Genomic DNA, 27,577 nt, shown 5'->3' with positions numbered 1-27,577 from the left:
CGGCCGGTGCAGCTCGGCTCGCCGCGAGACCCCGCCGCCGCCGCCGCCGCCGCCCATGCCCGGCCCCTCGCCCCCCGACGCCCGCTAGCCGCCGCGCCCTCCATGGCTCGGCCCGTGGCGCTGCTCTGCTGCTGCTCGGCGGCGGCGCTGCTGGCTGCCTGCTGGGGCTCCTCCGCCGCCAGCCCCGCCGCCGCCGCCCCGCTGCACGACGAGGCGGACAACCAGGAGAACATCCTCTCGCAGGTACCCGAAGGGGGAGGCAGCGCACCGGGGCAGCCCGGGAACCCCACTGCCCCTCGCCGGGTGCAGCTCCGGGGCCGGAGGTGCTGGGCTTGGGCGCGCTGCTGCGCGGAGTCCGGGCAGCCCGGGGGCCATTCAGCCCTGGATGGGGCTGCTGGCTCTGCTGCTGGAGGCCATCCGCTTCCCGCTCCTGAAGGAGACCGGAGCGCCTTCGACGGAGGAGCCGGGATCTGGCTGGGCAGGAACGAGGAGGCGAGTGCCTTCCCTCTTCGCCCTCTCATCCCCCTGCCGGGCGCTCGGAAGGGATCCCGGGCAGGGCGAGGGGCTCTCTGGACGCGGGCACGAGCGGGGGCGGGGGGGGGGAAGGCTTCCCAGTTCCCAGGCGCGGATTTGCTTAGAACTTCAGGACGGTTAGGTTTTCTCTGAAAAACAGGTCTCTTGGGAGGCAAGTTCCACCGAATGCTTCCAAATCAATATGTGCTGTGCTGTATTGAGAATTGGATAAAGATAAATTTAAAAATGAAATAAATGTGTGCAGTATTCAGGTGCTGGTTCCAAGGGCATGGAAATCATTATTTAGCACCCTGCAGACCTGCTGCAAGTTAGTTTAGTCTGCAAACCAGTTCAGATTAGAGCCATTATTTTTCCAAAGAAGGATGCATGTGGATTTTTCATTTGGGTGCCTGTCCCTTTGAGAAATAAATATGCTTCATATTTTTGAAGGCTGAACTGTGACTCAGTTGAGCTGAAGCTTTTGAGTCTGCAGCTCAATCAAAAACATCTTTACTTTGAACTCCGTGGAATTTGCTTCTGTGGGACTTATTCCAAAGAGAGCGGGCTGAAGATGGGGCAGTGATTCACAGCCTTAACATAAACAGGTTGTGTTAAAGAAACTCTCTTCAAAGGTATCTTTCCACTTCATCCCTTGATGGGACCTCTGCACATGTGTGCGCCATGTTGAGCACTGCAGTGTTACACCCTATGGGCTGTGAATTTCCTTAATTTTCATCTGTACTAACATCTTGGAACAGAAGCACAGCCTGATGTGGATCTCATCTGCTTCAGCTTGCTTCCTAGACTGCTTCCACACCCACCCACCCAATGTTGTTGTCATCAAAATTCCAGTACTTCCCCGCCTTGTCTTTTTTACATTTGATGCAGTTTTCTCTTACTGTGGAAAATCTGTAAAGCTCAAAATAGCCTACTATACATCTGAAGTCACAGATGGTATAAAAGTTCGTTAGCACTTATTTCTTCTTTTATTTTATCTTTTTTGGCAGGTGGGTTGTTAACAGGTAGTTGTTAACATCGCCAACATCATCATCTTTGCTTTTAAATTGGTTTATTGTGCATTTTCATTCATATTGTTTTAATGGCATTGTGTATTTTTTAATACTGTTTTTATTTATTTTCATGGTACAGAAGATAATTTTTGAGAAAATAATTGTTACAACAGTAAAAAACAAATAACTTGTCCTGAAAAAATTACAGACTTGCCATGTGTTAAAGTTTCATTTGATTACTATAAGAGATCACGCCACATTTTCCCACGAGTGCTGGGTGGATTCCTGCCACAGTCTGAGCGATTTGTATTCAATAAACATTTGCCATATGTTATAAAAGGAATATGGATTGTGTTTGCCCTTTGCCGCTCTCACCTGACATGTTAGTTTCTCAGCCAATGTTATTGACCATACTCTGTTATACCAAGAACCAATGTTCAGTCCAACACTGGTTTTCCAACAGCTGGCTATCTCCATATGGGCAGCAGTCCATAGAAAGGTTAAGAGGTCATCGTTAGGATACTCGTGAGCAGACAGGATCCTAAGCCCAAGCAGTGCTAGTGCAGGGGACATTTCAATTGTTTTGTTCTGTATCAAGCTTTTTTCTTTGAAGACAGCATTCCAGAAGGGTTTGATGATGTCGTATCACCACCACATATGGAAATACATCTCCTCCAACTATTGGGATTAACTTCCTTACATATTCAGGATAGCCTCAGCGGTGTATAATGCCACCTATGCAGAAGTTTTAATGAGGCTTCCCTTATTTTGGCAGAAATTGATTCCAGTGGTCTCCCAGACCACAAAGCCATCCCTTCTTCATTTGGTATTTGCACATCTATGTCCATTTTCCATGGCATTTTTGTGAACAATAGATTGCTATATTCTAGTATTATTCGAGCTTTATAAATTGAGGAACCTGTGCCCTTAGAGAGTGGAGAGAGGTTAATGCTCTACTGCTGGTAGTTTCCTGTTTGCTTGAGTGGAAATGTCTGGGTTATACAGGAATCTTAACAGCTGGTTGAAGTGGTACCATGACCATTTAAGGTTTGGTATGGCAGCTATGAATTGTTCTTTTTGTGTGTGGGGTGTGTGTGTGTACTGTTTGCATAGAAATCTTTTAATTTATAAAGACCCACCTGTTCCAAACCATTCCAATCTAAACATTGCCCTGGATGAAAGCGGAGAGGGATAAGGGGAGATATTGGGGGAGCCAGTTTTTTAAACTGTGCTTTCCACACATTTACTGTGGTTCAGAGGAAAGCGTTCACAATAGCATGTGTTTTAGTGAGTGCGGAGGGTAGAAAAGGATATGCTCTATATACAGGACCTGAAATTTCTATATCTACCTGTGGTTTACCTTTCTGCCCATGGATCAGTGACATCAAATATTTTAATTAGAAGGCATTGTAATGAGTTTGGAGATGTGGGATTCTGAGACCGCCATTTTTGACACTTCCATATATATTTCTGGAGCCTAGTTATGCTTCCCCCCCTTTTGTGAATAAACTTGTTTATTGAGCACTGCCAATTTTTTAATTGTTTGGGTGTAATCATCACTGGCAGCACTTGAAAGAGAAACAAAAATTTCGACAGGATAGCCATTTTTACCGCAGTGATGCAGCCTGACCATGATGAACGTGGGTCTTCAAGACATTGTCATAACTGTAGGAATACTGGTGTGAAGTTTGCTCTCTTTAGAGCTGATAGAGCTTTCTGATTTTGAATGATGGTCAGGCGAAGGAATGCCTATATACATTATTTCTTATTTGGATTCATTGAATCATAGAATTGGATGGGACCCTGAGGGTCATCTAGTCCAACCCCCTGCTATGCAGGAATTTCAGCGACAGCATCCATGACAGATGGCCATCCAGCCTCTGCTTAAAAACCTCCAAGGAAGGGGAGTCCATCCTCCTCTCGTGGGAGTCTGTTCCACTGCCAAACATCTCTTACTGTTAGAAAGTTTTTTCCGAATGTTTAGTTGGAATCTCCATTGGTTCGAGACCTACCCTCCAGAGCAGGAGGAAACAAGCTTGTTCCCTCTTCCATGTGACAGCCTTTAGGATGTTTCCAGATGGCTATCATATTTCTTCTCACGCTCCACTTTTCCAGGCTAAACATACCCAGCTCCTTCAACTGTTCCTTGTAAGGCTTAATTTCCAGACCCTTGATCATCACCCTCCTCTGCACAAGTTCCAGCTTGTCAACATCCTTCTTAAATTGTGTTGCCCAGAACTGGACACAGTATTCCAAGTGTGGTCTGACCAAGGCAGAATAGAGTGGTACTATTACTTCCCTTGATTTGGACACTAGACTTCTGTTGTTGCAGCCTAGAATAGTATTTGCCTTTTTTGCTGCTGCATCACACTGTTGACTCGTGTTAAGCTTATGGTCCACCAAGACCCCTAGATCCTTTTCACATGTACTGCTAGTAAACCAGGCGTTCCCCATCCTATATTTCTGCATCTGGTTCTTCCTGCCTAAGTGTAGAACCAACCCTGTTGAAATACATTTCGTTTGCTTGCGCCCAGTTCTCCAATCTGTTAAGGTCATTTTCATTTCTGATTCTGTCTTCTGCAGCATTAGCTACCCCTCCCAGTTTGGTGTCATTTACAAATTTGATGATCATCCCCCCAATTCCTTCATCCAAGTCATTTATAAAGACATTGAACAACAAGGGGCCCACGACAGAACCTTGCCACTTCTTTCCAGCATGGCAAGGAACCATTAATGAGTACTCTTTGGGTTCAGTCAGTTAACCAGCTACAAATCCACCTAACAGTTACCTTTTTCAACCCACATTTTACCAGCTTCCTCGTGAGAGTATCATAGGGGTAACTTTTTGCTTTTGCTATGATGGATAACATTGAGTAGCCGGCAAATTGGGTCACAGATGTGTCTCTGGGGTATGAATACAGCTTGGCCCATGGTGATGAAGGAAGAAATACCAGTAAATGCGTTGAGCCTTGCAGCAACGATTGCTGTAAAGATTGTAGCATCTTGAGTTAAAAGGCTTGTGTGGAAATGGATGTTGCCCCTCCCCAAAGCGCAGGCATCCATGATAACTAGTAACCAAGTATGGAGCTAGTGCAGTTCCTGCGAATTTTTTAAGGTGCACATGCACAGGAAAGGAAATATTTGCCCACGTGCCCCCAATGGTGAAAAGTAGTAGAGGGCATGAAGGTAGGAACTGGGTGGGAAGGCACCAGAAAAGATAGCACAGAAACATTCCACCAAGGACTGTGCACTGGCGTGGATGGGAAGTAGTGGAATACCTAATAAAATTGAAGACCCAGAAAAACTGGGTCAGAATGAACCATTAGCATCTGGAAGGATCCCTAGCGAGATAGGTAGGTTTAGGATTATTGCCATACAGCCCTTTCCCAGTAGGACTTTCTCCTGAGCAGATATTTCCAGGATTGTGCTGCAAGAGTAGTTGTATGTTTATTCCTATGGCTATGTGAGCCTGTGGCAACAGCGGCACTTTCAATCAGCTTTGTGTTGGTTTTCACCTGTGGCTAAAGTCAGCCAAAAGTGACAGCTGCTGCCATAGGTTCCAACAGTTGTAAAAATGAGCCATAAATTGGTATGAACAGGAGCTCTTTATGGCTTGACTGACTGTGCTTTTGGCTCTTTATTAGAAACAGAAACAATTATTTTTACTTAGATTAAAGTCTGCTTCTAAATTAATTTACTCTGTGGTTGAATGAACTCAGGTCATGAGTGTTACTATAGTTTCCTTTTTACAAAAAAATATTGCTTTATTTGCATCAGAGATGTGCCAAATGCAAGCCCAGCCAAATTTAATACAAAATGAATGCATTGCCAGAATAGTATAGCTGGATAACAAAGCAAGCAAATTGGGCCTATTTGATTGGATCAGCTTCCATTGTTAAAGGAGCAAAGAAGCTTACATTCTATGTCAAGCACAATGAAAAAAAGGAAGAAACTGACCAACTATAAAGAGGCTAAATTTAGTTATGGATTGTTTTTAAAAAGGAGTGTTTTGAAATGATGGTGGCCTAATTACTAATTTTGAAACACACAAATCATGTTGATAGATGGGGAATCTTAGCCTGCTTTGTGTTACAGCACAGCGTAGCTTTCACATGCAGGAGTCGTCTTCTTGCCCTGCTGCTAGTGAGATAGAGGCAAACTCAGAAAGGTACTGATTTCACGTATAATGGATATGTATTTTTGATTTAATTGACTACTTAGAAGTGTATTAAGTTATTTCTAATAAGATTTGGTTTGAATTATTATTAGTGAATATCAATATACGTATCAAGGCTTTGAGATTAGACATCTGAAGAAGCCCGGAAAACTACCTTGGGAGTGTGCTACCTGCAAGCCCCAGTTAAAGGGCCCCATCAGGGGCGAACAGCAGCCTCTTGATTACTTGGACTGCCAGGGCGAAACAGGTGCAAAACGCCGGAACCCTGTCTACAACCTTATTAATATCCATCTACAGCTTCACTATGGGACGCGGGTGACGCCACTCTGTAGTTAAACCACAGAGCCTAGGACTTGCCGATCAGAAGGTTGGCGGTCTGAATCCCCGCAATGGGGTGAGCTCCCGTTGCTCGGTCCCAGCTCCTGCCAACCTAGCAGTTCGAAAGCACGTCACAGTGCAAGTAGATAAATAGGTACCACTCTGGCGGGAAGGTAAATGGCATTTCCGTGCGCTGCTCTGGTTTGCCAGAAGTGGCTTAGTCATGCTGGCCACATGACCCAGAAGCTGTATGCTGGCTCCCTCAGCCAGTAAAGCGAGATGAGCGCCTCAACCGGTCACGACTGGACCTAATGGTCAGGGGTCCCTTTACCTTTACCTTTACAGCTTCACTAGCATCTGTCGGTATTGTGAACAACATCAAACTTAGGTTTTGTTGGTATCTTCATGAACTTACCTAAAAAGATAAAGAAAACAAAAGACTGAGTTAAGCACTTGAAAAATCCATTGAAATCAGACATTATAAGTTCATCTTAGGTTGGGTAGTTCGTAAGTCTCTGTGTCTTTGCTTAAGGTTTTGTATTTTTCTCAGAAGATTGATAAAGAATGTATAATCATTTTGGTAATTATTGTATGTATATTAGTCTCCAACGTGTTGCATGAGTCGTACTACTTCTATTAGCAGCACAGATTGCATTTTTCTTGCTCAGTGAAAGTGGCACAACCTTTTTTATCCATCACTGCTGACTAGCAATCTGGCTGGTGCTCTGCTTCAGATGTCATGCCGAATCATTGTTAAGGAAGCCTGAGTACGGCTGAGCGCAGGGGTGGCCATCATGTGATGTCCAAATGTACTGGACTGCAGCTCCCATCAGCCTCACCCAGCACACCCAGGGGTCAGGGGTGACAGGAGTTGTAGTCCAGCAACGTCAGGGGAGGGAACCACATTGACTATCCCCCTCCCTGGTTTAGTGTCTTGTCTGACCTGACAAACCATAGTTACAACTGCTGCTCTGCCTTCGGAGGGTGCTCCACTGCGGGGCAGAGGAGATGGAGAATAAAAGCAGACAAGCAGGTCTGACCCGTGGTTGGCCTCTTATTATGTTTGGAAGCTCAAATCATTCTTTAGCATGATGTCTGAACTGAGCCTGTACCATCTGAATGCAAAGCAGCCAGGGTGTCTCATCACTGAATCTCTCCAAACATTGTTTTTTGGGGGGTGCACACCAAAAATGTAAAAGTAAAGTGTGAATATGGCCAACACACACCTCATGCCTCACCAGGAGAAGCTTTACCATCTTTGTCAAATCAGATATACCCAATTTTGGTGATTGATTAGATTTAAGGGTGTATTTATTGTTTTGTCACTCCCTTTTGTCTTAGTTGTCCTTTTTAAGAAATGCACCTTCAGTGGCAGACTTGGGTTTGCTGCTGAGTAGTGTGTGGAGTAGCCCTCAGATGCGTCTCTCCAGACGGTTCTTCTGAATGAAGTTCTCCACCCCTGGGAAGTCTCAGCACATACTTGCACAGCAAGAAAAAACATGTGCTCCGGCTATTTTTATTCGTCAGTTTTGTGTCTGATCCCTAAAGGAAATTCTCTGGGTTGCATCTGCAGTTGTTGGACATTTGCTTGGCTGATGCACCTGGTCTGCTCCAGAACTCAGGGGAGAGGTGCTGCTCTTCAGAATCGTCCTGCAGGAGAAGGTGGTCTTGCTGAGGGATTGACTCTGACTTTATTTCAAGCAGACCAGGAGGGTTTCCTTCCTTCGTCTGCATTCCTTCTGGAGCATATCCAGTTCCCACTGGGACCATTCTCCTGCACAAACCAACCTGAAATAAACGAGAGGTGCAAAGAGAACAGTTCTTGCATAACTCCTTCTCACTTCAGTAAGGCTCAAGGAAGAGAATGTCTTGAGGGACTGTGCCTGTTAAATTTAAATGAGCTCATCCTGGAATGCCATGGTTTGAGAACGACAGCCTTTTAATTTCCCAAAACCCAAGAGAGCGAGAGAGCGCAAAGTTCATCGGGGGAAGTTGACTAGTTTGGGGTTTGGGGGGTTTTGGGTGGTGGAAGAAAATTACTTTCCCAGATAATCAAGGAGCAGAAAATGGCGAGAGTCAGCAATATTTTAAACCAGCGACCTATTTCTTCAAGGTTTCAGAATGTCTGAGCCTCTCCCAAACACTCCACAAGAACAAGCATAAAGCAAGGAGGGTGGAGGGAGAGAAGGGGAGGGAAATTCTACTTTCAGAACAAACTGACCAGCTTGTTCTTTTTCCTCCTTTTCCTTTATTAGTTGTTAGGGGACTATGACAAGGTGAAGGCCGTGTCGGAAGGCAGAGACTGCCAGTGCAAGTGTGTGGTGAGGCCCTTGGGCAGAGGCGCTTGCCAGAGGATTAACGAAGGAGCTGCCAAACCAGAGGATTTTTACACGGTGGAAACGATCACTTCTGGACCGGAATGCAAATGTTCGTGTGTAGCCCCACCATCCGCCCTGAACCCCTGCGAGGGAGACTTCAGGCTGAAGAAACTGCAAGAAGCAGAAAGCAAGGACTTCAAGGTATTTCTCACACACACACACACACACACACACACACACACACACACACACACATACTGCAACTGTGATTTCTCATTCCGAAGCAATAGGCAGCCTATTGATATTGTTTTTGAGGCAATAAATCTGTAGACTCCTGACTTTTTGAAAACAAACATGATACCTACAAATGTACCACACTTGGAATACTGTGTCCAGTTTTGGGCACCTCAGTTTAAGAAAGATGTTGACAAGCTGGAATGTGTGCAGGGAAGGGAGAACAAGAGTATCAAGGGTCTGGAAACCAAGCCCTGATGAGGAACAATTGAGGGAGCTGGGGGTGTTTAGCCTGGAAAAGGAGATTGAGAGCAAATATGATAGCCACATATTAATATTTAAAGGGCTGTCACATGGAAGATGGAGCAAGCTTGTTTTCTCCTGCTCTGGATGGTAGGACTCGAATCAGTGACTTCAAGTTACAAGAAAGGAGATTCCAACTAAACATTCAGAAAAATATTTCTAACAGTAAGAGATGTTTGGCAGTGGAACAGATTCCCACAAGAGGTGGTGGGCTCTCCTTCCTTGGAGGTTTTTAAGCAGAGGTTGGATGGTCATCTGTCATGGATGCTTTGGCTGGGATTCCTGCATTTCAGGGGGTTGGACTAGATGACCCTTGGGTCCCTTCCAACTTTATGATTCTATGATCCACACACTTGTAATTGGGTAACAGTTATGGGTAACATAAATGTGACAGATTTCAAAGTGTGGAACACTTTGAATACTCAGAAAGCACTTTATAAATTATGAGTAGTGTCAATGAATAACTGTCTTGCTTAGTTTTTGGTGAATGTCCATTTTGCTTTATGAACATTTCTGCTTTGCCAGCTGGGAAAAGTTTCAGCAAAACACAACTAATGATATTCCTGCTTTCCCTGTAGCAACGCATAGGAAATGCTGCTCATTTTACACTTATTCTTTGTGGAAAGTGATCCTGCTGAGGGACGTTGTGTACGTGGCAGTATGTGGTAGCTGTGGCAGATCTGTGATGAGCTGCAGGGGGTAAAGGAAGAGAAGAATGTTCCTGAAAAATCAGACTCATTCTCAGTATGCACTGCCCTTCCCAGCTGGAAATAAAACCTAATTTTGCAAAAACCCAGAACACAATTCTGGCTTTAGTTTTGCCAATTTGTGTCATTCCAGAGCTCTTGCTTTCAAATTAGTCTCCGTTTTGTGTGTGCATATCCCAACAGTTATAATTCTGAGAGTGCTGCCTGCTAAAGATGGGTCTGGTCTTGCAAGATCAGACCAACAGTCCTCTTTGCAGTGGGAGCCAACCAGATGTCTTTGGAAAACTTGCAAGGCCAGCATGATGGCCGCGACAAGCCCATGGGGATTGTGTGTGTGTTACCGTACACATCTGGTGCTTGGAGACATAGAGACAGCCTCTGGCCACAAGGGTTCCACTTGGTTTCCTGCTTTCATTCCCTCAGTCTGCCTTCCATTCCCTTGGGGCCTGCATGCGCTGTCCTCTGAGTGGCTTCCCACACTCTTTTGGGGTTGTCCGTGTGTGGAAAAAGGCACATACCAGGAAGCCGCCAGCTTCATGCGCTTGTTCTGGTAATTGTTGTCTTTCCTTATTTTCTGCTTTACAAGGCTTTTTTTTGGCAGCCCAAAATGTAACTGGAGACGGTTGTTTTAGGTTTATTCTCACAACCCTGAAAGACATGAAACTTGAGCCTCCAGCTATCTCCTGCCTGGGCAAGTTCAAATGAACTGTAATCGGCTTGACTGTCTGACCAGCAACACCTCCTTTGTTCTCCAAGCAGCAAGGTGGCATGTAGCTGGCCTTGCACATGAATGGACGACCTCAGCTTAATGAGGAATAGTGCAAAGGCTTGGAAGCTGCCACAATTTGGACCAGGCTTTGCTTGGCGGCATCCCAATTCAGGCAGCTGGTGGGAAGTGACATGAAATACTCGAGGATGAGCTTGCTTTTACCCTCTGTATCTTGGTGGCACATAAAAGTTTGTTTGCTAGAACAGACCCAAGCCCATCAGACCCAGCATTCGGTTTGCAGCGGTGGCTACCCAGACGCCTCTGGAAGTTCAGAATCAGGACGGAGAGCAGGGATGGCCTTCCCCTCTTCTTGGCCCTCAGCACCTGGTTTTCATGGTTTATGGCACTGCCTTCGAGCACAAAGGCCCAATTCAGCTCTCATTCCAAATAGCCATGAATTCTCTCCATGAATGTGTTCAGTCCTTCTTTAAAAAAGGGCAAGCAATCTTCTGGAAGGGAATTCAGAAGTTAACTAACAAATTCTAGCTGGCTGAGTGTCAGATCATACGTTTTGGGAACAGAGGGTCTCAAGTTCAGTCCCTGAAATATTCAGTTAAAGCTATCTCTGGCCACAGTTTTGGAAAATAACTCCCTGAGTTTTGGGAACTGTTACTACCAGCCTGAGTAGAGCATTCTGGGACAGATGGACCAGTGGCTTGACTCCATAAGGCAGCTTCACATGTTCAGATTCATGTTAACCTATTGGCAGCTGTGAGACGGGTGGTTGTATTGTGCCTGAGAGCATCATCCTCAAGCCTGCCTCCACCGCTCATGGCCCCCTTCTGTGAAGTTTCTAGGGAATTGCTGCCAGATTCCTTGTCATCCAGGAACAGTGTCATGTTCCATACGGCTAATTCATAAAGTTCCCTGAAGAGGGTTATGCAAACATGCTTGGCTCTAGAACTCAAGCTGGGAATGCTCAGAACTAGGGCATCCAGAACCTTCTTGTGCCAAGCATAACTTGAAGCAATTCATTATCTCAGATTTGTTTAATAACTTCTTCTTCCTTTTGGATTGGGCTTGGATTAAAAGATACCATTTACCCTAGTTTCGTTTTTTGAAAAACAACAACTGCTATTACAGGGTCAGTTCCAATTTAATATTTTCCATTAGAACAGTGAATTTCTTATAGTTGCACACATGTGGAAGAGGAATAAAAGTACCGATGGTTGCAATCTGGATTCCGATAGAGAGAAAGTGAGAAATTTCAAAGAACACTTAACTGTAGCGTTAATTTTGGGGCGAAACTACCCATGGCCTTGTCTGGAATAAAATATTACTACATTGCAGAAGGTAGGTGTAATGGTTCTAGGGGTTGCTCGTGCGTAAACCGGCGCCACACCTGGCTGGGTTGCCTGAGTGAACCTTTTCTGTCCGGACAGCCACTCGCCCGTGGCTGTCTCAATCGCTGGCAGAATCCGTCAGTGGGCATTTCTTGAACTTCTTCCAGCAAATAAGCTCTTTGACGCCTAGTCTCCGCCTACTCTCCCTGCGCGGAAGCCTTCTGCGCAAGGAGGGTGTGGGCAGCGGAGGACCCTTACTCTCCCCGCTGGTCCCCGGCGAGGAGTCATGGGACCGTCTCACCAATTCCCCCATCTGCCCCCCTTCTCCACTGGTGCTACGCTGATTCCCTTCCCCAGAAGATGGGCTGCCTCTCCCCATCCCGGGACGCTCTCTGGAATCCCTCTGGAGCCCGCTCTCTCCCTCTGGCCCTGATGGCAGTTCCCTGACAGTAGGAACAGACTATGAGGACAGGAGAAAACAGAAGCCAGGCAGCTGTAAATGGAGTAAATTCTCCTGAACAAAATTCGGTATCAAAATGTGTAAAGGTTTCCATCAAGAGTGCGCACTTTCTGCTTTACTGATTTAGCATAATTATAGATCACACAGTTAGTAAAATAGTAGAGAAGTAGTAGAGAAAATTAATGAGAAGGAAATAAATTGGACCTAGAAACAAACAAGTATAAAACTAAGATATTGGGGAAGAATGAAAAACAAAATACCCTGGTGTAATGAATGATATTAAACGAGGGCAGATTGAGCAATTATAAGAATTTAAATTCCTGGGAAGCATTATTTCAACACAGGCCTCTGGACAGTTTGAAAAAGCTATGAATTGATTTAAGTACAGAAACACAATCAAATAACATCAGCCACATAAAAGGGTAGATCAGAAATGTAAAGTAGCAAGGGGATATATCTTTTAGTTTTAAAAATTACAGAATTATTTATGTAATTACAATTTGTATTTGTTTCAGCAAGATATAAGTGGAGACTATTGTTCTGCTGTTGTTGCTGCCAAATGGCCTTGAAGAGTGACTCTTAGGTGTGCGTTTCAAAGACCACAAATGAAAAATTTCTTTCTCAGTGACTTCCTTTTGATTTGCTAAGCATTTGATACAGCCAGTCATGTGACAGAGAAACCCAGGTTCTGAGTTTGATCATGTGTTGAGGCTGAAGCTAAAGTAGTGAACTTGCTGTCTTTCCCGCTGTCAGAATAAGATACCAGGCTCCTAAAAGGGCATCTGACCTCGGCTGTTTTCCATTTAATTTAGAATGTAAGCTTCTTATGACCCGAACCTTGTGTTTTTTCCTTATGAAGCTCTGAAAAATGCCAAGTACACTGGTGACACTATATATGGGCATGATGATTATGAAAAAAACCTTTTTGCATATATTCTCGGGATACCACTATGTATGGCCATTAATATTTCCATTTCAGAACCAATAAACTTTGGCCCTTTCCCATCCGAGACCCTATAGTGCAACACACACACACCCGCCAAACAATGCTGTTGAGGACTATGAAATAAATGTGATATTCTTTCTCTTGTGTCTTTCGGTGTACAAAACAGTCTTCATAACAGGCCTGTAGGGGAGGTTTGGCTGAGAGATAGTTAACTTGCCTATTGAGCTTCACGGCTGAGCTGTTCAAAGGGTTCATCTAAAGAGCACACAAATTGTGTTACTTTCAGGCAAGCAAATATGAGGGGAGACAGTGACATAACTGTTCCATGATTATGTGTTTTCAGCTGGCAGCTGTCATCGATCTACTAGAAGGCGCTTTCTATGGCTTAGACTTGCTCAAGCTGCACTCTGTCACAACGAAGCTGGTTGGCCGAGTGGAGAAACTGGAAGAGGTAAGATGGCTGCCCAAGAAGCTGCTAAGTTGCAGATCAATATTCTACTGTGGGCAGCTTGATCCACAATACTGAGTCCCACAGCAATTTTGGGAACAGTCTGTTGTGAAATGAGATTTTGTAGGCACCCAGCATTTCCATCCCTTTCCTCTAGCCCTCTTGCTTGACATGCAGAAATAATGCAAGCCCATCACTTCATGCCAATATAAATTTTGCCTGTCTAACTTGTCTATGGAACGCTTTAGAGCAGGGCCATCTTTAGCATATGCAGCGCTGGGGTGCAAAAAACTGCCCAGAGCCCCCAATTTTTTGGGGGGTGGGAGGCCAAGGTTGTTGAGCTTTTTTAGGGGGCAGCTCAGAGTTGTTGAGCTTTTGGGGGGCCTGCAACTCTCTCCCATGGCTGCTGCAGGTGGAGGGAGGAGAGCAATCCCTGCAGAGGCTTGGGAGAGAAGCTACGCCCCTTGTGGGAGCAGCGTGTGTGTGTGTGTGCTGGGTGGGCCTCTTGACGGCCTGCCAATCCCAGGCATGCAGGAGGCCAGCTGCCTCAGCGCTCGCAGCAGAAAAGCTCCGACAGGCTCTGCTCCGCTCGGCAGTGGCTGTCGGCTGGCCTGGCTCTTCAGTTCCCGGACTCCAAATCTTGGCCCCGGACTCTCGGCCTGGTGCCCCTGAGAGCTGGGCACCTATGGTTATGCCGGCCCTGTTTTAGAGGCAAAGGAGCTTGAGCGGGGAGAAATGGTGGCAGCCCTACTTATCTACAACCAGTTGCATAAATATGTGCCCTCTGTCTGCAGAAAAGGTGCCATTATTCCACTTTAACTCTTTAAAGGATCTTGGGGACTGCAGTTTGTTAAGCGTGCCGAGAGTTGTTAAGAGGCCCCTCTTCCCCGCACGGGCAGCTCTGGTTCAGGCTCTGGCTGTGGTGCGGGCGGCCCAGGCTTGGCAGCAGCAGAGCAGCTATCAGGCAATTGCCCTAGGAAAGCTCAACAACTTTTTGAGGCTCAGGCCTCAGTTATCCTTGGTTTGATAACGTGGGTGCTAACAACATGCAGGAAAGCTTCAGTTTTCATCTGGGAAATGCTAGGTTGTGTGTGGTGGTACCAACGTGCACCAGCTGCATCATGGGGACAATTCAAGTTAATTGTAAACACACCAGTGAAGCAAAGAATCCTCGAAATCTTTTCCATGCACCCTCTTGGAAACAAGAGGTGGCTGCTGTCGATGTGGGCCTGGCTGGGGGCGGGTGGCAGAAGAGTGGGGAGGCCCATCATTTCAGCTGTCTCTCTGGGAGTTTGGTTACCTCTTACTGACCTAGAAAGACTCCCTTGTTCCTGTAATAGCTGTGTGTTCCTGCCTCCCCCACCTGCTCCGCAGCTGCTTGTCATGGGCGTCCTCTGTGTTCTCTGGGAGCCGTGGAGCCTACAAAGTATATTTTGCTATTGATCTACAGCAGTTATTGTTTAAGCACAAGGTATTAACTATTTCTGTTGGTTTCTGTCCTGCTCCATCCCAAAGATTCTGAGAAGCTTTCACACATATCCAATGCATTTAATTGTATTTCAAAGGGTGGTGGATGGGGTTAAGGCCCTTCCTGGAGGGTATGTATGTGAGTGCAATTTTTTGTTGTCTCTTCTTCCTCTGGCTGTTGACTGGGGTTGGTCTGGCTTTCAGGCCTGTTCAGGGCAATTGGCCAAGGAAGGCAGAGCTGGAATGGGGGGGGGGAGCTCCTGGCAGCAGCCATTGGTCCTCTAACACTTTTTAATCCCACAAACAGTAGGCTAATGTGTAGAACTCTGCTCTCTGTGCTAATGACGTTCTTTCTTTCCCTGTGCTCATTCTAGGAATTGTCTAGCAATCTCACCAAGGAACACAAAGAGAAGAGACCAAATGCAGACAAAATTTGGCAGGAGATGGATCTTAAAGGCAAGACAAATTCTTCTGACAGCATCTCTAACAACCTTGCTGACATCCAGAGTTTACTGCAGAGGGATGCTGCCGCCGCCTACACTCTCACTGAGGTGATTTCAGATTTCTGCAAGCTCCTCCTTGAGGGCCAGGAACTTTGCATTTCCGTTCCCCACCCCTCCCAAAAATCAGTGAAACCAGGATTCTGTTAGATTTGGCCTGCTACCAGATTTAAGTTTAAAGCAGGGACAACAATCACTTTTCGTGACTCAAGTAGTCTTTAAAATATTGACTAAAAGACTGCCTGCTCCCACGAAAGGATAGCAGTTCATTTACTCTGTGTTTCTTGTTTGGTGGTTTTGATAGGTTAGGGTGGGGCAGCTGTGACCCTCCAGATGTTGTTGGATTGACAACACTCATAATCTCCAACCAGCATGGCCAGTGGTCAGGGACGATGGAAGTTGTGCTCCAACAACATCCCTGATCTCAAATGGTGAAGGTTATTGGTTAAACACTGGCTTTTTCAACTGTGTCCAAAAATACACAGGAACATTTATATTACTACATGCGGGCGCTATCTCTTTCACATTTCAGTATTTTAAAAACCTTATCCAAATGAATGTAGCCATATTTTCCTATCTGATGGAGATGTTTGATAAACTTGTATCTTTTACATAAATGGATAGATATGTTTCATTTTGAAGTCTGTTGACAGGATTGATTGACTGAGGTGGGAAACTTAGCGTAACTGAGGAGATGTTCTTCCCCATAACTCATGCCAGCTGTGATCTTCATTGCAGTAGAGTTCAAATATCAAGTAGAGTTCAGCATCAAGTAGAGTTCAGCATCAAGTAGAGTTTCTGAGAAGTATTCAAAAGCAGTCCCATATACAGCACATTGCAGTTCTTCTCCCTGGGTGTTACTAGGGCATGAATGACCACTGTCCAGGCTACCTTTATCCAGGAGGTGATCATGGTTAGCACATCAGTCTAAGCTGGTGGAAAGTGCTTTGTGCCACTGATGCCATTTGAGCACCCAGAATTATGTCCCAAAATAACAACATCTCTGGACTGCAAACCTGTTCCTTTAACAGAGGATGCAGCCCATCCAAGACAGAACTCCAGCTCCTTGGTCAGATGGATAATTACTGAGAAACACTCCCTCTTTGTCCTCTGGCCACACTTTAATATGTTGTTTTGTTTCTCAAAAGGAAAAATACGAAGAGGTTTTCCTGCATGATGAAATGGCTTCTCAGCAAATCAGTTCTGCAGAGTCTTTGCGCTATGCGCCCCCAGCTCCAAAGTCAACTTTGCCAAGAAAACTCCATGTGAGGAGCCGGACTCCAGCCCAGCCCACCATCATCCGAGGAGTCACTTACTATAAGGCCAAAGATCCTGAGACAGAAAAAGACCTTGATGACCGTGAGTTGTCCTTTCAGGACTGGGAAGGTTGCAGAATGGCACTTTCGGAATTCTGGATCTCAGGGAAATGCTGGCAGGCAGCTTGCGACACTTGCCGTCACTTTAATTCTGTTTACAATGCTTTGAATAATATATTGGGGGGGGGGGATAGCAGGTGAAATTTCAATCTCTTGATAGGATGGGTTTTTTAAAAGGACCAATGCGGAAATGGGAGCAGAGGAATGGGGATGTGAGCCTGAAACCATGGGAAATTCAAAATGGTTGGAAAACTTGAATCTTGGAAACAGAAGCAGTTACTCCAAACTGAAGGTATGTAGAAAGGCCTCAGCTGTGGCCTTTTAAGGCCAGGAAGGAGAATTTCACGACGACTCCCTCCCCACATGGCACATGGGATTTCCTTTCTCTTGCTGTGGCACAGAGAACGTTATATGTGGTGTGTACGTGTTTTCAGGACAGCTTTTATTTTTATGATTGAGTGAAATTTGATCAGAAACAGGATATAGGGTTTAGGAATCAGCGAGGCGTTTTATCTCCTGTGGCTCATTACTCATTGAGCAGGTGAGGGGGCGCTTGTTGGCATTCCCTTTCAGGGTGTGGATCCGCTTGCAGTCAAAGGCATCTGGGGCTCTTTTGCTCTGCAAGTCACTTTCTGTAGGGCACCTGTCCTCTGCCACAAGGAGATGTTCCTGTCTCCAAGCAGGAGAGATGGATGAACTAGATGGCCTCTGAAATTCCTCCCAAAGCCAATTTATATTGTAATTATTTTGATAATATTTCAAAAAACAGCAACAGGGATGTAGGCTTCTACGTTCCTATCAGTAGCTGGATGGGAGGTTGTGCATGTAAGAAAGTTCTATGTATGTCCTGCTTCACCAGCTAGCGCTTCATGGGCCCAGGAAACAAAGGGGGAATCTTGCCAGTCAGCTGTTCAGGAGGAGGAACAGGGAACCTGCATTCTGGTTCGGTTGCTCTTCCTTTCCTTCCTGCATCAAACTGCTGATCAGGAGGATTCCATTTTCTTTTACAGTGTGCAGTCCATTGGACTGGGGTCAGAATCAGCAGAGTCATTTTGGACATTTAATATTAACATGGAACCTGATTCTCAGCTTTTAAGCTCCTAAGAACTGAGTCGCACATTGCTTTCTTTTGAGGTTAACATTTAAGATGTTTTAAAGATGAGGCAATTGTAAGAGAATGTGGGCCTGCTGAGAGGAACAAGGGAATGGCCTCCTGTTGTTCATCTAAGGATACCCAGTTAGGCCAGAGTTCACCGTGTGTTGCTGGTACTGAGCCAGTTCCCCCCAGCATGGTAAACCGTAGTTAGAAGTTAATCACGACTGTGTCTTTCTGAGCTGTTTGTCTTCTCCCTGCTAGTGCACAGAGGAACATGTGGGCTGTTTTATACTGAGTCAGCCCAGTAGTTCATTTAGTTTAGTATTGTCCACTCTACACTGACTGGCAAAGGCTCTCCAGGGCTTCAGAGATGAAATCTTTTCCAGCCGTACCTGGAGGTGCCAAAGAGTCAACCTGAGGCCTTCTGCATGCAAAGCAGTTGCTCTACTATTGAGCTACAATCATTCCCAAACAAACCAGGACCCCTGACTTACTGGCATGTCCAAATCAATGATTGTGGTTTGTTTCTCCCTCTACAAACCACAGTCTGTAAGTTAGGAACAAACTCTCCTGGCTGTGGGTGTTGGTTCCTTTGGTCACAAAGCAAACCGAAATCCCTGGCTTAGATGTAGCATTAAGCCCGTGGCTGTAGTGTGTAGGAGAGCAGGGAGGAGGCAAACAGGCTAGAAAGGGGCAATCATTTTAAACCATTTCCATCCACACCATGTTCAGGAGGGAAGGGTGAACCCCACTTCTTGTTCTGTGTCTCCAGCAGAGGATGAGCATTTCAGTGGTGAGAGCCCAATTGATATGCTGATTGAAGACCAGCTATTGCAACACAGCTACCTGCCAAATATTCCCATGAAGAAGCAGCTGTCTGTGGAAAAGCCACTTATTCACCAAAGCATCAGGCTCATCAAGCAGCATGCTGCAAGCATCACATCTGCTGGAAAAGAAGCATCTGCAACAATCAAGCTACCCCTGTCCTCTGCCATCATGCCTCCCTCTGTTGAGCCAACACCAGTGTCTACCTCATCAGATCTCCCTACAGCCAGCAGCCATTTTGCAATGACTTTGGAGCCCACAGCAGCCACTGGAGTCTCCTCAGTGACTGGCTTGGTGGATGAAGGTGCCACATGGCCAACGAAAACAGCAGCTCAAACTGCCACACAGGCTTCCACGATTGTGGCAACCCAGAATGCTTTTGACACAAAGCCCCCCATGGCCAAAGCAGCCACAACAAATTTCCACATACAGGCAACAGCTCAGCCGACTTCAGCTGCCACAACCAAAGCGGTGCCCCCTGCAGCCCCTGCCAGGCCCAGCCTCACCGTCACACCCACACAGGGCCTGGACGAGGAAGATATCCGAAACAGCATTGGTAAGCTTGTGTCCTCCTTCCTTCACATTGATATTGCTTTAATCCAGACTTGAGACCAGGGTGTTGGTGGAGCTCTGTTTCTCACCCATCATGCATTTGAGAGTAAACGGGGCCTGTAATATTGTTCCCTCCAAAACAAAACTTGGCTGGTCAAGCTTGGAAGAGAAATGGAGCCACCTCAACATTAGGTAAGCAAGCTCCACATATTTAGGGGATTCCCTAAGAATGCAGAAGCATTTTCTTTTGTAAATTTAGAAGACAAACAAAAATGGTCTAAAAAGGACCTGTGAGTTTTCAGGACCTACCAAATGTTGACAACAGTTAAGCAATGGAATACTGAAGGTGACAGTTGAAGAGAACTGGAGTGGGATTGATTTGATTAAGCCTCTGATGGTGCCCTTTAGGTGGAGATTAGGTTTGGGGAGATGTTTTCAAGGAAAGAAGTACAGTGGTGCCCCGCAAGACGAATGCCTCGCAAGACGGAAAACCCGCTAGACGAAAGGGTTTTCCGTTTTGGAGGTGCTTCGCAAAACGAATTTCCTATGGGCTTGCTTCGCAAGACGAAAATGTCTTGCGAGTTCCTGCGGGTTCCCCCCCCCCTTTTCTAAGCTAAGCCGCTTATCAGCTGATCCACTAAGCCCCTAAGCCGCTAATAGCTAATCCGCTAAGCCGCTAATGGGCTTGCTTCGCAAGACGAAAAAACCGCAAGACGAAGAGACTCGCGGAACGGATTCTTTTCGTCTTGCGAGGCACCACTGTATCTCTTTCCACAGATACTGATGCACCAGAAAGATGTGTATAGAAACACCAGGCTTGTATACCTAGCCTGGAGTAACATTGAATAAAACAATTGGACTCTAAGTGGAAATAAAAGAACTAGTATTAGGCAAGGCAATATAGCACTGTAGCTCAGTGGCTGAGCATATCCCTAGAATCTCCCATCGGATCAGGTTGTGGATGCTGGGAAAGATGGTGCCCTTCTGCCAGCCAAGGTAGACAAGGCTAGTCTAGATAGACAAATAGTCTGACCAGATGTAAGGCAGCTTCTGAAGTTTCTTAAGAGTTTTGCAATGGTCGTCTAAACTGCCCGTGTCTGATGCATATTAGAACTACAGACTTCAGGCACAGAAAAGCAGAAAAGCACAACATGGAATCAGGTGCCAGAGAAGCAGCTCTCGCATGCCTGTGACAGCAGAAAGGCTACGCTTATAAAGACACAGCGATGGGTGGCAGGAGATTGTTGGTAAAACAAACTGATGTAGGGCAATAGCAGGTCAGGTTCCTTTTTGTTTTCCAAAAGGAGCTTGTGCAACTGAAGTGAAATATAGCAAATTTTGTTAGGAAAGCAAGCAAATCACTTAAATCTGAAGCTAAAGTGGCATTGCTTTTCTGCAGATTAATGGATTCCCCCTTCTCTCTCTTTCTCTTTCTCTGTGCGCACACGTGCATATGTGAGTGAGAGAGAGAGCACACCAAACACTACGTTATATGAGGAAAACTAAATTCTGTGAATTGACCAGAAGCAGAATAAGGAACAGAAATTGCAAAATGATAGAATGCATGCAAGTATTTCCTGTTGATTCCTTTGCCATTGATCTGCAGGGGACTCCTAGAATTTGACTCACTCTGGGGAGAATTACCGTATTTTTCACTCCATTGGACGCAGTTTTTCCCCTCCAAAAATTGAGGGGAAATGTGTGTGCGCCCTATGGAGCGAATGCAGGCTTCTGCCATAGCCGCACGCAACCCCTCCGGCAGGGAGAGGCTGCACGGGGCTATGGCTTCTTTAGCCCTGCGCAGCGTCTCCCGGCAAGGAGAGGCTGCGCGGGGCTAAAGGGGAAACCAAAGCAGTGAGCGGGATCCATCCCGCTCGCTGCCTTGCCTTCTTAACATAGCTGCGCGCAACCCCTATAGCAGGGAGAGGCTGCACGGGGCTATGGTCTTTAGCCCTGCGCAGCGTCTCCCGGCAAGGAGAGGCTGCACGGGGCTAAAGGGGAAGCCAAAACAGCGAGCGGGATCCATCCCGCTCGCTGCCTTGCCTTCTTCCATAGCTGCGCGCAACCCCTCTGGCAGGGAGAGGTTGTGTGCAGCCTGTACGCTGCTCTTTGGGGCTGGGGGGGAAATATTTTTTCCCTTGATTTCCCCCCCTAAAAACTGGGTGTGCCCTATGGTCCGGTGCGCCCTATGGTGCGAAAAATACAGTATCTGGTGTCTTGCCTTGATGTTTTAAAGGCCCTGGACCAGGGTCTGTTATCTGCTTTGCAGACAATGTTAAGTTATTGAGTTTTGTGGGCTGCATTGGTTACTGGCAAGCTATGAGCCTGTCCATAATTTTTTTTGTATATGGCACATCCTCTGTGCTAACCCTGCCACGTTTATTAATATTATTGATTTATTCATCCATGTATTCCACAATATTTATATACTGCTTGAGTAATCCTGTCTTGATGTAACCAGGGCATGGGCTGCTGTGGCCAGGCCCTCCGATCAGAGCTGTCATATCAGTTGCAGTTGGTAAAAGGCACTCCTAGCCACAGAGGCTACCTAGGCCTCCAGTGACAAGCCGGGATCCAGAAGCAACCCCAGATTGTGAACCTGCTCGTGTAACCCCCTTCAGAGTAGGCAATTGACCAATTTCTCTGCCATAGGAACTACTCACCCACACTGCCTCCATCTTGCCAGGATTCAGGCTCAGCCTGAATTCAGATGTTATAGAGAAAGAGAGCTGAGTGTCAGCGTACTGAGGGCACCTGGCCCCCAAACCCCTACTGCCTGCTCCCTGCAGCTTCAAAGAAATACAGGCAGCTCCCCATTTGCATGGGGGTTGCGCTCCACATCATCACATACATCAGTGGGGCACACATAAGCCCACCCTGTTCCGGGGCCAGAAAAGGCGCATGTGTCAGCGGCCACACATGCCTTGAATGCGCACTAAATGGGAGTTGCCTGTATAAAATAGCAGATAAGCTGCTGCCCTGCAGTACCCCATAGCATGCCCACCAGGGAGCAGAAAAGCTCCTTCCCGGTGCTACTCTCTAGATTTTGTCCCATAGGTAGGGCCAGACCCACTGTAACACAGTGCCCCCAATAACTGATCAATAAGGTATTAATAACTGGATAATAAGGTATGTAATAAGTAGATGAATAGCTTGCTTTGTTGCTGCTAGCTCTGTCTTTCAGCTGCTAATCACTTTAATTCACTGGCCAATTCCCATACTTGTGTGTGCCATGTTAAAGGGAAAGGCGATTGCGCGGGGGGGGGGGGGGAAGAGTGGCAAGCAGGGAGCAAGCTATGCTCACCCTCATCTGCCCACTTGTAAGGTTGAGCCTAAGGTTGCTGAGATAATTGCCGTATTTGAAACACTATGAACGCTTCAAATGTGCTACATACGCAGTGCAAGGTGTTGTTGTGATTGTCGTTATTTGCTGCTCTGATTTATTAACAGGCCAGTGCAAGGACACCTTGTCTACTGTCTCTGGGCCCATGACCCAGAACACGTATGGGCGGAATGAAGGGGCTTGGATGAAGGACCCCCTTGCCAAGGATGAGCGAATCTATGTCACCAACTATTACTATGGCAACACCCTGGTCGAGTTTCGGAACCTGGACAGCTTCAAGCAAGGTCTGTCTCGTGCTGTGTGATAAGATGCCTGAGAGAGAAAGAGAGAGGCTGAGTGTTAGTGGTGGATCCTGGGTGGATTCAGAGCAAAGCCAAGGCACACTGTTGAATTGCCCCAGAGTAGGGCAACGCGGGGACGCGGGTGGCGCTGTGGGTAAAACCTCAGCGCCTAGGACTTGCCGATCGCATGGTCGGCAGTTCGAATCCCTGTGGCGGGGTGCACTCCCGTCGTTCAGTCCCAGCGCCTGCCAACCTAGCAGTTCGAAAGCACCTCCGGGTGTAAGTAGATAAATAGGGACCGCTTACCAGCGGGAAGGTAAACGGCGTTCCGTGTGCTGCGCTGGCTCGCCAGATGCAGCTTGTCACGCTGGCCACGTGACCCGGAAGTGTCTGCAGACAGCGCTGGCTCCCGGCCTCTTGAGTGAGATGAGCGCACAACCCTAGAGTCTGGCAAGACTGGCCCGAACGGGCAGGGGTACCTTTCCCTTTACTTAGGGCCATTAAGGAGTCTGGTGGGATGGAGATGGGTAGCGTTGATTCAGCAGTTTGAGGCTAGAATGGGCATAGAAGCATGAAGTCTTTGAAGCTAGTGAACTGCAGATCAGAAAATTAAGGGGACCCAAAATAGTCTATCCAGCACAGGTTGTTTCCACTTATGCCCAGAAAAAACGCTCCTTCATCCGTTAATACCACTGGACACTACAGCTGAAACAAATACTTGGAATCTTCCAAACTTGAAATTTTGAACATGGACCTTTACCTCAGATTTTGAACACTTTAGATGTATTGGCATAACCTGATTTTTATTTTATTTTTGCAGGGTCAAATATGAAATCTCATAAGTTGTCCACTGTCAAATATTAAATGCCATTACATAACATCTGTAAGATATTCTTAATACTGGCTAAAACACTACTACTTGTCAAATAATGAAATCAAATAACTTAGATCAGCCGCGTAATCTCAGGCCGTGGGGGGGGGGATGTGGGGTGCACCCCCAAGGGGTGCAGTGCGTGGAGGGAGCCTCCTGCAGCTGGCCTTGCAAGGCGCACCCAGAGCACACGCACCGCAGCCCCTCCATCCCCTGGGACAGAGCTGGTGCAGCCAGGCGCCTCTCTTCGCCCCGGGTCAAGCCTGACCAAGGGATGGCGCTGTGGCTGGGCTTGCACACATTACTGCTCACTCCCCTCTCTCCACCCCTAGGTCAGGCTTGACCTGGGTATGGAGTTGCAGCTGGTGGGGTTGGGCGCGAGGAAGCTGCCTGTCCCTGCAGCTCGTTCATGCGCTGGAGCCTGTTGTGGGGTGCCTGGTTGCACCCCCTTCAAAAACGTGTGCCTGGGGCCACGGCCCATTCACGCTACGGCACTGACTGAGGTATCTCAATATGTCAAATAATAGAATATTCAGAGAAAAACTACTGAATATTCAACATTAATATTCACAGAGGAAGATCTTGGGAAATAAATTAGTTTCAGGTCTAGTTAGAGTAGAGGGAGGTGCCAGTGCCAGGTCACCAGCTTTGCCTGACTTGAGGGGATGTGGCTGAGGAGGTCTTGCCTGGCAGAGTCCCAAGAGCCACACTGAGAAGCACTTGAACTCCCACTGCAGGCCTGAGGTTCTCCACCACTGTCTTACACTGACCGGCCGGTACCACACTGCATGGACCAATAGCCTGATTGGGTATAAAGCAGTTTCCTGGACTCCTTTTTGAGCCTCCATAGGAAACAGGTGAACCAATGAAATTAAAATCAAGGGTAGTAAGAGCTGTTTGTCAGTGGGAGGTGGTAGACTCTCCTTGCTTGGAGGTTTTTAAGCAGAGGTTGGGTGGCCATCTGTCAGGGATGCTTTAGTTGAGATTCTTGCATTGTGGGGGATTCAACTAGATGACCCTTTCCCTTCCAACCCTACAGTTCTCTGTTTCTGTGATCTCTGCCCCTTAGGTCGATGGAGTAACTCATACAAGCTGCCATACAGTTGGATGGGGACAGGCCATGCGGTCTTTAATGGCTCTCTCTACTATAACCGGGCCTTTACCCGCAACCTCATCAAGTATGACTTGAAGCAGCGTTATGTGGCTGCCTGGGCCATGTTGGAAGATGTGGCCTATGACGAGGAGACACCTTGGCGGTGGCGTGGCCACTCTGATGTGGATTTTGCAGTGGATGAGAATGGCCTGTGGATCATTTACCCAGCCATTAATTACGAAGGCTTTAGCCAGGAGGTGATTGTCCTCAGCAAACTTAACGCCAATGATCTGAGCACACGCAAGGAGACCACCTGGCGGACAGGCCTGCGCAAAAACTTCTTTGGCAACTCCTTTGTCATCTGCGGTGTCCTCTATGCCATTGACAGCTACAACAAGAAGAATGCTAACATCTCTTATGCATTTGACACGCACACCAACACCCAGATCATCCCCCGCCTGCTCTTTGAGAATGAGTACTCTTACACCACTCAGATAGACTACAACCCCAAGGACCGGCTCCTCTATGCTTGGGACAATGGCCATCAGGTCACATACAAAGTCATCTTTGCTTACTGAGGACACAGTGAGATAATGTTTAAAGGCCACTAGCACCTTTTTTTAATAAATATTTTTTTATTGTACAAATCAGAGTAAATAAGTTTTTTTTGAAAAAAAAACCTTCTTTTTTTAAAAAAAGAGTGGATTGTAGATCAGTCCACATCCTAAGCCAACCCTTTTATTTTGGACATAATCCTGCTTTTGTTTTTATACTGAATGTGTTGCCTCCTATGAAACAATGGAAAATATTGTTCACTAGACCTGCTAAGTGCAGACTCAAATAATGAATAATAAGGCAAAGGGATGCTTTTCTAACAGAAGACTCACACTTTGGATAAGAACAGGGCCCCCGCCCCCATTTTTTATAATAAAACATCAATGTTAAAAACTCAGTAAAACCAGAGTCCTGCTCACATTTCCTTCTGTCATTGTATTTGTCTAGTCGCATTGTATACTCTGGGCCATAGACCCTGTAACTCTTGTCGCTCCTGCCCCAGTTGCTGTCTTTTGAACCCTGGGCTGGGAAAGATGTTGCTAGATTCTAATTCCCCTCATCCCTGGCCACTTGCCATCTGTGGTGGAGCTGATGGGAGTTGGGAGTTCAACAAGATATGGAGGGCCACAGGTTCTTTCCCTGCTTTACCCACAGGAGTCTGTATGGGACAATTCAGGCTGAATTCCTAAACATACTTGCTAGGAAATGAGCCCCATTGAACATAGCAGAACTCCCCCCTGAGCTAACCTGTACAAGAGCAGACTTGCAAGAAAACAATTTGACTCCTGTGCTGGAGAAAACCTGGAAGGAGACGAGTGCAGGCCATCCCTTCGTTGTTTGCTCCTTGTACTGGGTAGAACTCCTTCCAAACAGGCTTTATTCAGCTGGTAGATCTGTAAGACAACTATCCCCTTATCCCATGGTAGCTTATAGAGCAGGACTTTGTCAAAAGCTTTTTGAAACTCCAGATGTATACTGCCTACTGGATCCCTTCTTTGTATGTATGTATGTGTGTGTTGATATTTTAAGAACTAATAAATAAAATAAATTGCTGAAGCAAGACTTATCTTTTCAGAAGCCATGTTGATTTTTCAGAAAACCATTTTCTGCTCAGTTTCTAATAATGCTGGCATTCTACCAATTAGGCTGACACGTCTGTAAATTGTGAGATCTTCTTTGCTATATATAGCAATGCGTTGGCATTGCAGGCTGGCCAGTGTTTCCTTTCACCAGGACCTGGTAGGAGCCAGGGTTGCCAGGGCTTTCCCTGCTGGCAGGTGAGCTTCAGCAAGGAGCCAAGGATGAGCACCTGGGATGGGGAGGGGGTTGGGTCAGCTGTGCTGCTTCTGCTCCCTCCACGTCTGGCATGCTCTACTCTCCTGGCCTGGCTTTGGCTCCAGGATGTCCTAGGCAGCGCACATGACAGTCAGCAGCGTGCAGGGTAAGGGAGCACGCCTCAGGAACGGCAGCCAGGTCCAAAGCAACACCCCTGGAGCCTGTAGGCCGTGCTTCACTCCCTTCCACCCGCCAGCACCTGCTTCCCGCCTTGTCCCCGTACAAGCCGCCTGACTGACTGTGGGGGAAGGAGGGAGCACCTCTGTGGGGCAGAGGAGGAGGAGGAGGAGCAGGCCCCTCTGGAGACCAAGAAGCCTCAGAGGCAGCGGAGGCCGCCTCAGGCCGCCTGGAGTTCTAGAGAAAATCTGGTGTGCACGCAGGGCTGGAACCGCAAGGCTGTCCTGTGCCAGCGTGCTGCAGCTCCTGCGTGCTTCTGCCTGGCACCACCCCTTCAGCTGCTGAGAGGTAGGTAGTGAGAAAGAGGCTTATGGGGTGCCCTCAGCCCATCTCTGGGTGCAGCAAGACCAGCTTGCCAGTCGTGATTTGGCGCCAAAGGTGAGGGAGAGGGAGCATGGCGACTCCTGGCACTGCTTCCACCCAGGACTGTAGCTGCTGCATCAATCCCGACAGTTAAGCTCAGGGAACCTGCTGCCACGGATCAGACCCACCCCAGCCCAACCGAGGTTTGGTCCCTATTGTTAGTGGGTGAGTGCAGAGGAGACAGAAGATGGCAGCGCCCACAGGGGAGGCCTGAGGCGATAAGGGATTCCCCTTGATGATGCAACCTTTGCCCTCAG

At 47.0% G+C, this 27,577-nt stretch overlaps 2 protein-coding genes across 4 annotated transcripts in view; both read left to right on the top strand.

The window, feature by feature from the left end:
- Positions 1 to 27,577, top strand: part of HSD17B7 (hydroxysteroid 17-beta dehydrogenase 7) — a 158,896-nt gene that overhangs the window by 46,171 nt on the left and 85,148 nt on the right. The gene's annotated exons all lie outside the window — the stretch shown is intronic.
- On the top strand, positions 88 to 26,507 carry OLFML2B (olfactomedin like 2B). Of its 2 annotated transcripts, none has more exons than XM_079981347.1 (8): positions 88 to 243; positions 8,274 to 8,537; positions 13,382 to 13,489; positions 15,328 to 15,504; positions 16,602 to 16,812; positions 18,701 to 19,306; positions 22,753 to 22,929; positions 24,867 to 26,507. In XM_079981347.1, exons 1-8 carry the CDS (start codon positions 103 to 105, stop codon positions 25,466 to 25,468), a joined length of 2,286 nt encoding a protein of 761 aa, XP_079837473.1. In that variant the 5' UTR covers positions 88 to 102; the 3' UTR covers positions 25,469 to 26,507. The 2 variants fall into 2 exon arrangements, with proteins under 2 accessions (XP_079837473.1, XP_079837472.1); XM_079981346.1 differs by having other exon boundaries at positions 18,698 to 19,306.

Source organism: Podarcis cretensis (genome assembly GCF_951804945.1).
Source record: "Podarcis cretensis genome assembly, chromosome: 6".
Classification (NCBI taxonomy): domain Eukaryota; kingdom Metazoa; phylum Chordata; class Lepidosauria; order Squamata; family Lacertidae; genus Podarcis; species Podarcis cretensis.
Note: the sequence above shows the minus strand (reverse complement) of the source record. Positions and strands in the feature narration are given on the sequence as shown.

Coding starts and splice junctions, on each gene's coding strand:
- OLFML2B (XM_079981346.1), top strand. CDS start 103: ATGGCTCGGCCCGTGGCGCTGCTCTGCTGCTGCTCGGCGGCGGCGCTG. Junction 244..8,273: donor AGGAGAACATCCTCTCGCAG/GTACCCGAAGGG, acceptor TTCCTTTATTAG/TTGTTAGGGGACTATGACAA. Junction 15,505..16,601: donor CCGCCTACACTCTCACTGAG/GTGATTTCAGAT, acceptor GTTTCTCAAAAG/GAAAAATACGAAGAGGTTTT.